Source organism: Anolis sagrei, chromosome 4 (assembly GCF_037176765.1).
Source record: "Anolis sagrei isolate rAnoSag1 chromosome 4, rAnoSag1.mat, whole genome shotgun sequence".
NCBI lineage: Eukaryota > Metazoa > Chordata > Lepidosauria > Squamata > Dactyloidae > Anolis > Anolis sagrei.
In genome coordinates, this window is record NC_090024.1 from 29189570 (window position 1) to 29204513 (window position 14944).

At 37.6% G+C, this 14944-nt stretch overlaps 1 protein-coding gene across 2 annotated transcripts in view; it reads left to right on the forward strand.

The window, feature by feature from the left end:
* The window catches only part of LRP12 (LDL receptor related protein 12), a 35502-nt gene extending 21763 nt beyond the window's left edge, over window positions 1–13739 (forward strand). For both annotated transcript variants that reach the window (XM_060775759.2, XM_060775761.2), the window contains 5 exons: window positions 3815–3950; window positions 5251–5453; window positions 6617–7715; window positions 8801–8933; window positions 11253–13739. In XM_060775759.2, coding sequence (XP_060631742.2) covers window positions 3815–3950; window positions 5251–5453; window positions 6617–7715; window positions 8801–8933; window positions 11253–12113 — 2432 coding nt within the window. In that variant the 3' untranslated portion in view covers window positions 12114–13739. The remainder of the gene's footprint in view (window positions 1–3814; window positions 3951–5250; window positions 5454–6616; window positions 7716–8800; window positions 8934–11252) is intronic.
* Window positions 13740–14944: the final 1205 nt, after the last annotated feature.

The window sequence follows — 14944 nt, forward strand, 5'->3', positions numbered from 1 at the left end:
GTATCCTGGGAAGGAAGTTTTTTTTTTTTTTTTACTCTTTGTCTTTTGTTCCTCACATTGTCATGTCATTTTTTCTTCATGTCATTGTCAAAATCAGGGCTTTTCTTTCTTTTTCTTCTACTAAGACTTTAATATATGTCCTGGTCATTTCCCATCTTGCTTATTGTAATCTTTTTGACTGCTTTACCATTATCTCACTTTAGTCCTCTGGTTTCAATTGAACATGCTGCGCTAAGATTCCTTATTTGGTCTGTCATTTGGATCATGTCACCCCTTCTTTTCATATCTCTTCATTGGTTACCCGTTTTTTCTGGGATTCAGTACAAGCTTCTTTTTTAATGTTCAAAGACCTACACAACCTAGTTCCCTCATATTTCAGCCTTTATTTTACTGGTCAATATCTGTATTCTAGGAATTCTAGGATTTTACTCTTCCTTGACTCGGCTTCATCCTTTTTCATTCAGTTCATGCTCTTGGATTGCCTCATTTTTAAATCTCAATGTAAAATGTTCTTTTTTCAAAGACAATTTTAGTTTAATATTGTTTATTAGTTTAATATTGTATAGTACTTTGATTACATGTATTGATCAGTTTGACTTATAGTGTGTTTTTGTGTGTTTTACCTGGACCTTTTGTTTTACTATTGTATTGTATAGTGTTGCATTTTGTTTTTCTTTTCTTCCCTCTGTGTGTGTGTGTATACATACATACATACATACATACATACATACATACATGGTTTTTTAGATTGTATGTCTTTGGTAGGCCCCACTATTTATGGTTGTTTAATTTGTAAAGTCCCATGCACTTCGATACACTGGGTTTTGTGGGCAATTTGATATATAGAAATGACATATATCCCAGAGGTATTTGGATGAGAAACCTGCAAGACTTTCGACAAAGGGTTGCAGGGGTTAGGAACTGAATATGAATGAAAGATAGATTCAGGTTTTTCTGTTCAGGTTTTTTACTTAGTTCAAAATCCCAGAGCCTTTAAATATTTCATCCAGTGAAATGCTATCAATGGATGCCTCAACATGATCTTGATAGCTGTTTTTAACAGAGAGCAGGACTCAGGAGAAGAGATTTTAACTAAAATATCCAAGGTCCTTCCTACCTGTGGGCTTGTAAATGAGTACCAGTATCTGAAATTTGGAAGTTTTTAAGAACTACTAGATATACTCACATATAATTTTATTTCGTGTATAGTTCAAGGGCAGGTTTTGTGCCCAAAATTATGGATTTTGATATGACCTATGGATTTGTTGAGGGTCAGTCCATGGGGAATGGAAAGCTCCAGTGCCATCTCAAGGGTGCAGCCACCCTGACTGCTGCCACTGCTGCTATCATTTACTTACCCATGCATTTAAAAGGTCACAAGCAGTGCCGCAGTGGAGAGAGTGGATGTCAGTGCTTCTTAAAGGTCTCCTGGTATGAATTAAGCTTTTGCTTTTAGCCATCCTATTCAAATAAGGGGATGGTTTCTTTTTTATATGTATAAAAGTTAAGGTACAATATTTAAACTGACTCGTTGATAAGTCAATCCAGATTTTTTTACTAAAAATTCTAGACTTATACATAGATTCATAGAATCATAGAGTTGGAAGAGACCTTGTGGGCCATCCAGTCCAACTCCCTGCCAAGAAGCAGGAAAATCACATTCAAAGCACCCCCAACAGATGGCCATCCAACCTCTGTAAAAACCTCCACCATACTCTAGACAGAGAATACCACTGCTGAACAGCTCTCACAGTCAGGAAGTTCTTCCTAATGTCCTTACTTGTAGTTGGAAGCCATTGTTCCCTGTCCTAGTCTCCAGGACAGCAGAAAACAAACTTGCTCCCTCCTCCCTATGACTTCCCCTCACACGCATATACATGACCATTATGTCTCCACTCAGCCTTCTCTTCTGAAGGCTAAACATGCCCAGCTCTTTCAGCCGTTCCTCAGATGGCTTGTTCTCCAGAACTTTGATCATTTTAGTCTCCCTCTTCTGGACATGCATTCCAGCTTGTCAACATCTCCCTTAAATTGTGGTACCCAAAATTAGACACAGTATTTCAGGTATGATCTGACATGAGTATGTACAATAAATCACTCGCTCCTGTAAAAGGGTGCAAGAGTGTGATGTTCCTACCAAAATTACTCATAGCTTTAAAAATTAAATGAACAGTTTTCAGAGATAATGATTGCATGTGAATCTTAATTCTATTGTTTCCTTAGCAACTTTGTGTGTCTAGATTTGGAAGTGTGGGGTTAATGGTGATTCTATGGGTTTTAAATGATACTATTAGGTTATTTTCATATGGGTTTTTTGTTATAATATTAATTATAAAATATACATACATTCCTCTATATTTAAGGGAAATGTCTGCACTTTAAAAAATCAGGATATGACTTACTGGGTTTTTTAATGGATGTCATTCGAGCATTAACTATTTGTTGAAATGTACATGATTATATTCTTTTTTTTCCTCTGGAACCTTCATTTACTGTCTTCATAACCTGAATCCAATGTAAGAGGTGTTTGAATTCTTTTATAAAAACAAATGCAAAATTCTAAATTATAATGGGATAAGAGCACCACCTAATGGGTAGTTGAACAAAAACAATAAATCTTCTATAAAACGAAACTACTGCTAAATTAAGGGAAGATACTACTGCTAAATGTCTGGTGGTTGCAAGTTTTTGTATATTATCTAATTTAAACCTCTTTATTTTACATTAAATATAAATTTCAACATGATCATGTCAACAGAATTATAAAAGGATGTTTTTGATTAATTTCCACATCATATTTTCTTTACATTTTTCACTGTTCTGCCATTTGGAAGATGCATCTGATTGCATTTGTTCAATTCACTTACCAAGACTGTTACCCATATTGCTTTCCAGGCTTCATAATGCAGTTATCAGTATCCAGTCTGCATCCCAATTTTGTTTAGAACAAATGAATAAAACACTGGTAAACTTGATTAATACTTTATTTATCGTATCAGAAGCAAACCAAGGGTACAGTTGTAATGTATTTAAAAAACACAAAGTTTAAAAACTTGGCATTATATTAAATGCCCTTTGACCAGTAGCTGGCCACTTGGAGTGCCTCTGGTGTTGTTATAAGGATGTCCTCCATTGTGGCAAGGCTCAGGCTGCATTGTAATAGCTGGTCTGTGGTTTGCTCTTCTCCACACTCGCATGTAGTGGACTTCTCTTTGTGGCCCCATTTCTTAAGGTTGGCTCTTCATCTTGTGGTACCAGAGCGCATTCTGTTCAGCTCCTTCCAAGTCCTCTGTGTGCCCAGGAGAGAGTCTCTCATTCGGTATCAGACATGGCTTGAGGTCCTAGGTAGATTCATGTATTTGATTAATTACCTCGCTGACATTATTTCTTATTTCTTAGTACGAGTACTTTTGACTTTGTAGAATAGTTGCTACAGTACTGATATAACCTGTTCGGCCTGGTGACTAACTGTTCCTAAGATTTCATTGTTTTGATAAATAGTTTTGTTAGTTTGCAGTATATTGTAGAAGTGTCTTGGATCTTAATTTATGTAACATCACAAATTAATCATTAACCAATAAGGAATTCATCCAAGAATAGTGAGTCCCCTCCCCTTGCAGCCAAATCCACATGGCTCAGATCTTCTTTGGACAGTTCCTCTACCCTCTTAAGTAGATTGGGAGTGTGTATGTTGGGCTGTCTTCAGTCAGCAGAGTGATCATCACTAGGCACAATCTTTCTACTAAATCTTATGAATTGTTTTGATCCTTGAAAATACCTTATATCTGATAATATAAATTTACATGTTTTGCAGCTTGTGGAGAAATTCCAGAACAAATCAAAGACCCAAGTGGGATCATCACAAGCCCAGGCTGGCCACTTGAATATCCTGTCCGACTGAATTGTAGCTGGTACATCCGAGCAAATCCTGGGGAGATCATTACAATAAGGTAATTTGATGTGTTGTCAAAGGCTTTCATGGCCAGAATCAGTAGGTTGCTGTGAGTTTTCCTGGCTGTATGACCATGTTCCTAAAGCATTATCTCCTAACGTTTTGCCCACATCTATGGCACACATCCTCAGAGGTTGTGAGATCAGACCTCACATCCTCTGAAGATGCCTGCCATAGGTGTGAGTTTAAAGTTCTATATAAATCTAAATAATAATCTAAAATAGCCTGCTTTACCTATTTTCCTATTGAGAAGCTTACAGATGTTTGCCTAAATTGCACCTAGGTTTCATTTTCTTGGCTGTCACATTTTTTAACATTGCAGATCATAGCAGCATATAATTCAATCAGGATCCTAAAGCCCAAATTTCAGTGGATTTTTAAATTTAGCTTCCTTCCTATTTCTGTGCTACTAAAAAAGAGCTTTTTACAGCTGTTTACAATTCCAGAGGACATTTTAACACCCTTTGAAGCAGTTTTTTGGGATACACAGAGGTCCACGCTCCACATTTTGCTGATAGAAACACTGTCATTGGCAGATCTTGACCATTTGAACAGTGTTAAAATTTAGAACGACATTATGTAAAATTGGCAGTGTTTCTTAACATACTGATTTCTACTATGATCTTAAATAAATGATAGGTTTACAAATGCTGTTGGCAGAATCCAAAGCATTTCATAGGTTTTCAGAAGTGTCTAAGGCCCCTTCTACACTGCCATATAATCCAGATTATGAAAGCAGACAATCCATATTGTCTGATTTGAACTGGATTATATTAATCTACACTGTCATATAATCCAGTTCAGAGCAGATAATCTGGATTTTATATGGCAGTGTAGAAGGGGGCCTATGAGCATTGGTCACCAAATGAATTGTGTTTTCCTTTTCATTGAAAGCTGGCCTCCAATCAGTATTATCATCTGTGTCTTAAACTCAGACAGTGTTTCCTTTGTGCCACGGGAGTCTGCTTTTTTGAAAAGATCCATTTAAAATCCTTTGATGAACTTGATTCGACAGGCTTGATCCATAAGTGATCTTCTGTATGCAAAAAGTGACTTCTTTTCATGCAAGTGCAGTTTTCAGTCTCTCACTAGAACATTATTATTTTATTGTTTATTTATTTATTTACATATTTATATTCCGCCCTTCTCACAAGGGTCTCAGGGAGGATTACAATTTAACAACTTCATGTTTCTTATAATGGGTAGAAAGTCTGTATTTTAAATGGTGACTTTCAAAATCTTGTTGAATTTAATCTTTAACAAAGAAGATATAATGAAACATTTGTTTTTCAAAACAGTTTTCAAGATTTTGATGTTCAAGGATCACGGAGATGCAGTTTAGATGCTTTAACAATTGGGGCCTATAAAAACATGGAAAATTACAGAGTATGTGGGTCTTCTATTCCATCTCCATATATATCTTCCCAAGACCATGTTTGGATCAGATTTCATTCAGATGAGAGTATATCACGGAAGGGCTTCAGATTGGCTTATTTTGCAGGTAAGCTTCAAATGTAGGAATGTTACAAGTAACTGGTTTCCTTTTTCATGTAGGATAAGTTGTAGCAGTCACTTAATCCTTATATAAGGACTTAAAAAAACAAAGACCACATAGAAATGTTGCTAGCTATTTTTATTGTTGAATAAAGGGATATTTAATACATTAGGTTAATAATAATATTAATACTTTATTCATATCCCGCCCTATCTATCTCCCCAAGGAGTCTCATGGCAATTTACAACAGGTAGCAGGAAACATTCAATGCCGCGAGAGGCTGAACAAAGACAAAAATAACCACCACCCCCAAACCCCAAAAACAAATCCACATTTACATCAAAAACAATAACACATTATACTGCAATATAACTAGTAATATTATATATAATATATAATATACAATTATCATATTATTATATATTATTATTATGTACTGTATTATTATACCACAATATATATAATACACTGCCAGTACATTATACTATTAGTATTATATAATGTATTAGTTAGGTTATTTGTAGGCACATTTAATACAGGGTGAGGCAGCATAACTTCCTTTTTTCAAAACTTAATAAAACTCATTGTATGAATCAGAATTTTTTTTATAATGTAGGCACATACCTAAAGTTTTGTTTTACGTAGTTTTGAAGATCAAATTAGGTAGGTGACGTCCCCCATGCTTCATACACTGAGTAAACCGATTTCTGGCATTTGTCATGACTCTTGCCAGCATAGCAGGTGTTATGTTGGCAATTTCTTCCTGGATTTTGGTCTTCAAATCTTGTAGGGTCCTTGGACAGTTCACATGAAAACGAGATTTCAAAAAACCCCATAGAAAAAGATTACAAGGGGTCAAATCTGGAGAGCGGGCCGGCCACTCCAAATCCTCTCGAAAAGTAGGCCTCAGCGACAAAAGCACGCCCCTCACTGTTCCAACGCATGATGGTGACTGAACTGTGTCAGGACAAAACTTTATACTCCCACCTCTCGAACGAGACCACTAGTGCTCCGCTACGTCTTCAACCGACTGAATGACAAGCATTTTAAAAAAGGAAGTTATGCTGCCTCACCCTGTACATTAAGTTAGATATTTCTGTAAGTATCTTGAAAACATCAATACCCAATTCAGGAAAATTAATCTTAATCTCTTAATTGTTCGTTTTTAGGGAAATCCAGTGAAACAAGCTGCGACTGTAACCAGTTCCATTGTTCTAATGGGAAATGTATTCCAGAATCTTGGAAATGTAATGACATGGATGAATGTGGAGACAACTCAGATGAAGAAATATGTGTCAAAGCTGGTCCTCCAACGGCTGCTTCCTTCCAGCCGTGCGGATACAACCAGTTTCAGTGTCTGTCTCGTTTCAATGTTTACACTTGCATTCCAGAATCCTCAAAATGCGATGGGAACCTCGACTGCCTTGACTTGGGAGATGAAATAGACTGTGGTGTGCCAACATGTGGGCAGTTGCTGAAGTATTTTTATGGTACTTTCAATTCTCCTAATTATCCAGACTTTTATCCCCCAGGGAGCAATTGCACTTGGCTGATAGACACTGGGGACCACCGCAAAGTTATTTTGCGTTTCACTGACTTTAAACTTGATGGCACTGGTTATGGGGACTATGTCAAAATATATGACGGACTAGAAGAGAATCCACGCAAACTGTTGCGTGTGTTAACTGCTTTTGACTCCCATGCCCCTCTCACAGTGGTTTCTTCTTCTGGTCAAATCAGAGTGCATTTTTGTGCCGACAAGGTCAATGCTGCCAGAGGATTTAACGCTACCTATCAGGTAGATGGTTTCTGCCTGCCGTGGGAAATTCCATGCGGTGGAAACTGGGGCTGTTACACAGAACAACAGCGTTGTGATGGCTACTGGCACTGTCCAAATGGAAGGGACGAAACCAACTGCACCATGTGCCAGAAAGATGAATTTCCTTGCTCTCGGAATGGTGCTTGCTATCCACGTTCTGACCGCTGCAACTACCAAAATCATTGCCCCAATGGTTCGGATGAAAAGAATTGTTTCTTTTGCCAGCCAGGAAATTTCCACTGCAAAAACAATCGATGTGTATTTGAAAGCTGGGTTTGTGATTCACAAGATGATTGCGGCGATGGTAGTGATGAAGAGAATTGCCCAGTTATTGTGCCAACTAGAGTAATAACTGCTGCTGTAATTGGAAGCCTTATTTGTGGGCTGCTCCTTGTCATTGCTTTGGGCTGCACGTGTAAGCTATATTCGTTGAGAATGTTTGAACGAAGGTAAATATCCTATTATAAAATCTAATAGTGTGTTGTTTCTGATTTACCTAAAGATACGATTGTGGTCCAGAGGTATAACATTATTGATGAATCCTTCATATTTTCCACTGTTGTCAAAACAGCTTATTAGTACAGTTCCCATGAAGTAATGCTAATGTCCATTAACATGGATTTCAGATACATTCAGTCTAGTCAGTGAAACCATCTGGATTTTAACCATCCCACTTTGCTGTAGAAGACTTGTAGAGAGAACCCAGTCTATACTCAGAAAATACAGCACTATGTAAAAGATCTCTGTAAACATGAGGAGCATCTGTTCAAACATTGATATCATTTCATCTCAAGATTTACCAAACTTTTGTTAACAGATGTGAGCTGCAGCCTGAAATATACTTAAATAGGAATTATAGCCTTCGTCTTTTATCTTTGGTTAATACCATCTCCTCACTTAAAATGTTCTTTGTATCCTCTAGGTTAGGGGTCCTCAAACTAAGGCCCGGGGGCCGGATACGGCCCTCCAAGGTCATTTACCCGGCCCTCACTCAGGGTCAACCTCATTCTGAAATGACTTGAAAGCACACAACAACAACAACAACAATCCTATCTCATCAGTCAAAAGTAGGCCCACACTTCCCATTGAAATACTAATAAGTTTATATCTGTTAATATTTTTCTTCATTTTAATTATTGTATTGTTTTAAAGTGTTTTGCCCTACAAATAAGATATGTGCAGTGTGCATAGGAATTCATTCATGCTTTTTTTTTCAAATTATAATCTGGCCCTCCAACACTTTGAGGGTTTGTGACCTGGCCCTCTGTTTAAAAAGTTTGAGGACTCCTGCTCTAGGTCATGAAAAACCATAGAATCTGATTACTCAATGCTTGAAAGCTTGACACACACACACATTATTCCTATAAGACTATATGGAATTTGCTTAATAGTAATAACAACATTGCAGTATTACAAGACCCCAAGCATTGCCCCGGATAGAAGAGAGTTTGACATGGGGAAACCATTGGCTGAGCAGCAAATTTGACAAAAATGTATTATATGCCTATATAATGTCCCGTTTATTTTTGAATAGATCATTTGAGACACAACTGTCAAGGGTTGAAGCAGAGTTATTAAGAAGAGAAGCACCTCCTTCTTATGGGCAATTGATTGCTCAAGGCCTTATTCCGCCAGTGGAAGATTTCCCTGTTTGTTCACCAAATCAGGTAAACGCTTTTCTGTTAACTCACACCGGTTTCTTTAGCAATTAGGTAGGCCAGTTGCTTTCCACAGCAAATGTCTCTAAACTGCCACTCCTAGCAGACTTCACCAGTAAAACCAGTTCCTGCCCCTACTTCAAACAGCATCTGATGCTTCACTTTAAACTAGTTTATGAAACTAGTAGTATGAAACCCCCTGGTAGCGCAGCACACTAAACCACTGAGCTGCTGAACTTGCTTTCCCAAAAGTTGGTGGTTCGAATCCAGGGAGCAGGGTGAGCTCCTGCTATTAGGCCCAGCTTCTGCCAACCTAGCAGTTTGAAAACATGCAAATGTGAGTAGATCAATAGGTACCGCTTCAGTGGGAAAGTAATGGCACTCTATGCAGTCATGCTGGCCATATGACCTTGGAGGTTTCTCCGGACAACGCTGACTCTTCGGCTTAGAAATGGAGATGAGCATCACCCCCTAGAGTCGGACACAACTAGACTTAATGTCAGAGGAAACCTTTACCTTTACTTTATGAAACCACAGGACTTTGAAAGTGACGTATGGCCTCATTTCCAGCTATGTTAATATTTTTTTAAAGTTTTCATTAATAGTTTTCCAATACAACTTCTTTTGAATGCCCACTTGTTCTTCATTGTAGTTGCATATGCTTGCAGAAATAGATGTTTTTCTGAAACTCCCAGCCTTCCTCCATTATCCAGCAGATTTTGGCAATTTGGTCTCCCGTTCCTCTGCCTTTTTCTTTCTTTTTTTGTACATCTGGCAACTCCTGCTCCATATATTGCTGGAGTCAACCTTGCAGGATCTTGAGCATTACCTTACTGGCTTGAGAAATAAGTGCCACTGCATCAAAATTTGAATATTCTTTAACATTTCCCTTTTTTTAGTATGGAGATACAAGTTGATTTTTTCCAATCTGATGGAAAAAATCTAGTGTAGTTGTCTGAATGTTAAACTAGAACTCCTAAGAAACCAGGGTTTAAATCCCATTTGAACCATGTAAACCTACCTTTCTCAGCCTTAGAGGAATGCAAAGCCATGCCTCCTGTGAATAAATCTTACTGAGAAAATCCAAATGATAGGGTTTGCATAAATCAAAGTCTACTTGAAGGAACAAAACAGCAGGAACAAAGAGAACACTGAAGATGTTACTTCAATATCTTAAGAATGATTTGTGGTACCAAAACATGGCAAAATGTAAGAGCACTCTTTCATTAAGTTCATCTTTCTTTATTGTCTGATTTAATCACACACATTTTTGTTAAAGCTTCTGACAATAATACTCTTTCTTTGTACATTTTTATTATGCCTACCCAGCCCTTCTTTCTTCCTCATCTTTTGTCTAGCACTGATAGCTTTTTTCAGCAGCATCAGTATTGAGGTGATGGAGGACTGAAGAAAGACAGGCTTCCACTGTTAAGTTGCAGCAGTGTGTCCAGAGTAAATAATGCAATAAAGCTTTAGTTTGTGTTTTACTGTAGCCAATCATATTGTAATTGTATGTGCCTGTGCACATCAGGCAGGATAAATCACAGCACCCTTTAGAATTCCTTAATGGCATTGCATGAGTAAAATCAGGAAAAAGTGAGGAGCCTTGCTAGCTATCCCAGACTTTTCAAAACATAGATAGGATTGACCATTAAACAAGCAGTCATAAGAAAAGTGGAAGCTAGAAAGTAATCATGTACAAGCCTTATCTGTCATGGTTGTTTCATTTCACATCTATATATTGTTAGTTTTGACTAAAACGTTTCCTGAAACGTGTTGAACCATTCCTCTTTTTGTGATGTAGGGACCAATCTTTGTTCTTTAAATATTCCTTCTGCTGCCATTCTATCCTTTTAAAAGTAATGCCCAGGAAAACATTTACTTACTTAACAGAGATAAACCTGCACATGATGCACTAAAGAACAGCCAAATGACTCAATCTGAATGCAGGTCCAGGGACACTTTTTAAATTGAATGAAATGTACCTGGAGAGTTATTTCTGTTAAGGGATTCTTTTATTAAGGGTTGGTTTCTTTTATACTAATATAATCTATTTTGGCTGCTGGTGATCTTTTGAATACAGGATGCATTTGTGTGGGCAGAATGTAACACAGACTGATTTTTTAGAAGAATCTCCTTGATGTTTCCTATATGGTATTGTTATTTTGCCTCCAAGTGTCTTTCAGGAAAAAAAACCAGACATTATATACAAGCAACCACCCATGAGATGCATACCCTGGTGAAATGGGACAGAAACAATTCTATATTCTTCTTATCATGCATTTTAAAAATAGTAGCAATTCACTTAACCTGTCTTTATTTTTGCAGGCCTCCGTCTTAGAGAATTTAAGGCTGGCTGTTCGGTCTCAACTCGGATTTACCTCTATTAGGCTTCCAATTGCAGGCCGGTCGAGTAACATCTGGAACCGAATCTTTAATTTTGCAAGATCTCGCCATTCAGGATCCCTGGCACTAGTTTCATCAGACGGAGATGATATCACCAGCCAGAATACTAATAGAGAATCTGAAAGAAACGGCTCTCATCGAAGCCTCTTTTCAGTGGAGTCTGATGATACAGACACGGAAACTGAGCGGAGAGACGCAGCAGGTGCTGTCGGTGGTGTTGCTGCTACTTTGCCCCAGAAGGTCCCTCCTACAACAGCTGTAGAAGCAACAGTAGTCTGTGGGACGCCTTCGGTTCAAAACACGAGCAGTAATGCAGACCATGGGAGAGAAGCGGCAAGCATAGAGCCTCCAAATTCCAGTCCGGGGCGCCATCAGTTCTCAAATGCACTGAGTCGCATGACTCAAGGATTACGTTGGGTACGGTTCACTTTAGGGAGGTCAAGTCCAGCAAATCAGAACCAGAGTCCTTTGAGACAGCTTGATAATGGGGTAGGTGGAGGCAGAGACGAAGATGACGATGTTGAAATGCTAATACCAGTTTCCGATGTAGCATCAGACTTGGATATGAACGACTGTTCGAGACCCTTACTTGATCTCACCTCAGACCAAGGCCAAGGGCTTCGGCAGCCTTACAGCACGTCCCATAATGGAGTACGGTCCTGTAACCGCGACGGCCCCTGCGAGCGCTGCGGGATAGTACATACTGCCCAGATACCTGACACTTGTTTAGAAGCGACCCTAAAAAATGAAACTAGTGATGATGAGGCATTGCTACTTTGTTAAGTATCGGTTGAATGGGTGGAAATGTATGCAAGTTGGAGCAATAGTGGTGATGTTTTTTGTACTTCATGATTAAGGGAGAAATAGCTTTTTGTTTTGAAAAGAATCCAGGGCAAATCATGTGACTTAACCATTTTATTGTGCATGGCTGAATGAATCTGTCATAAGGGGAACTGAAACAAAAGTTTTCCAAAGTCTGCATACATAATTTATATCTGCTGTCATTTGGTTATTCCTCTGTGATCACTTTCCGGAGGCTTTTCCCACAACTGCTTTCCGCCTAGTTGTTCTTAAAGCTTGTGGGAGGATAGCACTTGCAGATGAGGTGTCTTTGTGACTTGTGAAATCTGTGAGCAACCAGTGAGCTTCATGAGCTTTGCCTGCCTGAAGATTTATATTTTAAGCAATGCAGAGGCATGTAACTGTGGCCAGTTCCTACCATATTTTAAGGATCAAGGTGGGTTCAGGTAATATCGGAAGTGGTCCTCAGTTTCATGATGGTGTAATTCGCAACAAAAACATGGCTGCTCAACCATTTTTGTCTGCCTGTCATTCACTTCCAGATTGCTGGGCTACTTTTGTACAGAATATTTATTCTTTTTTTGAAATCAAATCCTGTACACTATTGCCAATATCATTTTAACTGAGTATACTAAAAGGTTATTATATCTAACCATATTCTTTTTTTTTTCCTTTTGTGCTTTATAATATTTTTGTCTAATTACTGAACGGTAAACTTTTTTCAGAGGGAAGAGAAACTTTCTTCAATACGCTATTTTTTTCTTTTATTCAAACAGGAGTTAACTTAGATAAAAAGATGGCAAAAAATCTTTTGTAGCTTTTATAACATTGACTTTAATAAGTTGGTCTGGTATGTACAACCAAATAAGGTGTAAAAACTCAAAAGTAATTTTTCATCTATCTTTGAAGATAGATCTCTGAAACAGTTAAAATATGCATTGATTCTTGTATATAACGTGTGTTTTTTAAAAGCAGAAATAGGTACGAATAACTCTAGGAAATAGGTTCCACCTGCTAATAGATCGCCTCCCTAATGGGGTTTAAATTTCTTTGGTCTAAAGGGATTTGCACTAAAATTATGTTAAAGGTCTCTTAAAGAGCTTAGTGCACAGGCACTATCACTTTAAATACTAGTCTCTAATACAGCAATGAATATATATAAATATAATATTTCCACGGTTCTGTTCTTGGGTGCTTTTTTTGTTTGTTTGTTGCTGCAATTGAATTTGCTTTACTAATTTCCTATTTATTCATTGTATTTAAAAGCTGGTTTACCTGGCATCAGTTTGTGCTTTAAAAGAAAGAATGAATGTGGTATATTTCAAGGTTTTTATTTTTGTTACATCATGTTGTTGATTCAAAAGACACCAGCAGGGGGATAAAAACCATAGTTTCCAGTTTAGTGGCCAGCTGGTGGCGGTTGTTACTGTTAGTGATACCAAGGCATCCATCAATTTGGGAAAAGTCAAGATTGTCAGTTGCTGTTCTATTTATTCTTTGCCTGTCTTCGTAGGCTTAATGATTTAGTATGGAAAAAAAGTATTTGTGTGTGACTGTATGCTATTTATTAAATTTTACATACATTGCTGAATGTCATTTTAAAGCATGTTTAAAGTCTTGTGAGTTTCTTGTTGTGTTATGCTGTCGGAAAAGCTGACAATGTTTTATGATGTATCAAATTAAAAAATATTATCTATTGAGATACTTTTTAAGATGAACATGAAGTTCTATTGTTTTCTATTTCCGTGTTTTTTTAAAAAACACAAGTAGAAAACATGGTACAAAATCAAATGGAAGTATAATTTTTCATATAACCTAAAAAGTGATATTTTTTACTATTGAAACGTGTTTTCATTTTGGGACAGACTTTCTACTTTCCTCAAAAATATGGGAATATGTCATGTATACAAAGCTTGCATTTATTACTTGCTAGTACATGGAATATAGCTTCTCTGTTTGGCCTAATAGTCTAAAATAGTCTTCCATAAGACCTCCCCTGGCATTTAAATATAATTTGAGGGTAAAACATCAGAATGCTTCATATATTACATCCATATTTCCTAACTTAATATTGACAGCAAACTGCTTCTTTATATATTCAACTTGAAGGGTCACTATATGGAGTCACACTTTTTAAATACTGTATGTGAAACCAAATGAAAGGAATATCTCCAAACTGCATCTCAACTTATTCCCCAGGTTTTGGTTCAAAGCCAACATATAGGTCCTGAAATCAATATAAGCCCTGCTGTTTCAAAGTCAGAATTGCGACCACTTATCTTTGATACTAGAAAACATGGTACTTAAGAAAGAGATGAGATGACCAGGCAGTCATAATATATAAGTGCTGGACCACTCTAACAACCACTATGTCAGACTACACAGAGAATCCACAAGTATGTGGACAATTTCAACAGAAAGGAGGAAACCATGAAAATGAACAAAATCTAGCTACCAATATTTTTAAAAAACTCTAAAATCAGGACAGCAAATAAAGAAACATACTCAGAAAACGGGGGAATTCCAGACAAGAAACAATCAGGACCAGCTAACACCTCCCAACAAAGGATTCCCCTGGGCAGGAAGCAGCCAGGCTATTCAGTGCTAAAGAAGCTAGCCAATTGTAACATTCACACTTGCTTCCAACAAACAAGAGTTCTTTCTCCCACCCTGGACATTCCACAGATATATAAACCACATTTACCCAGTTTCCAACAGACCTCACAACCTCTGAGGATGCCCGCCGTAGATGTGGGTGAAACATCAGGGGAGAATGCTTCTGGAACATGGCAATACAGCCCAAAGAACTCCCA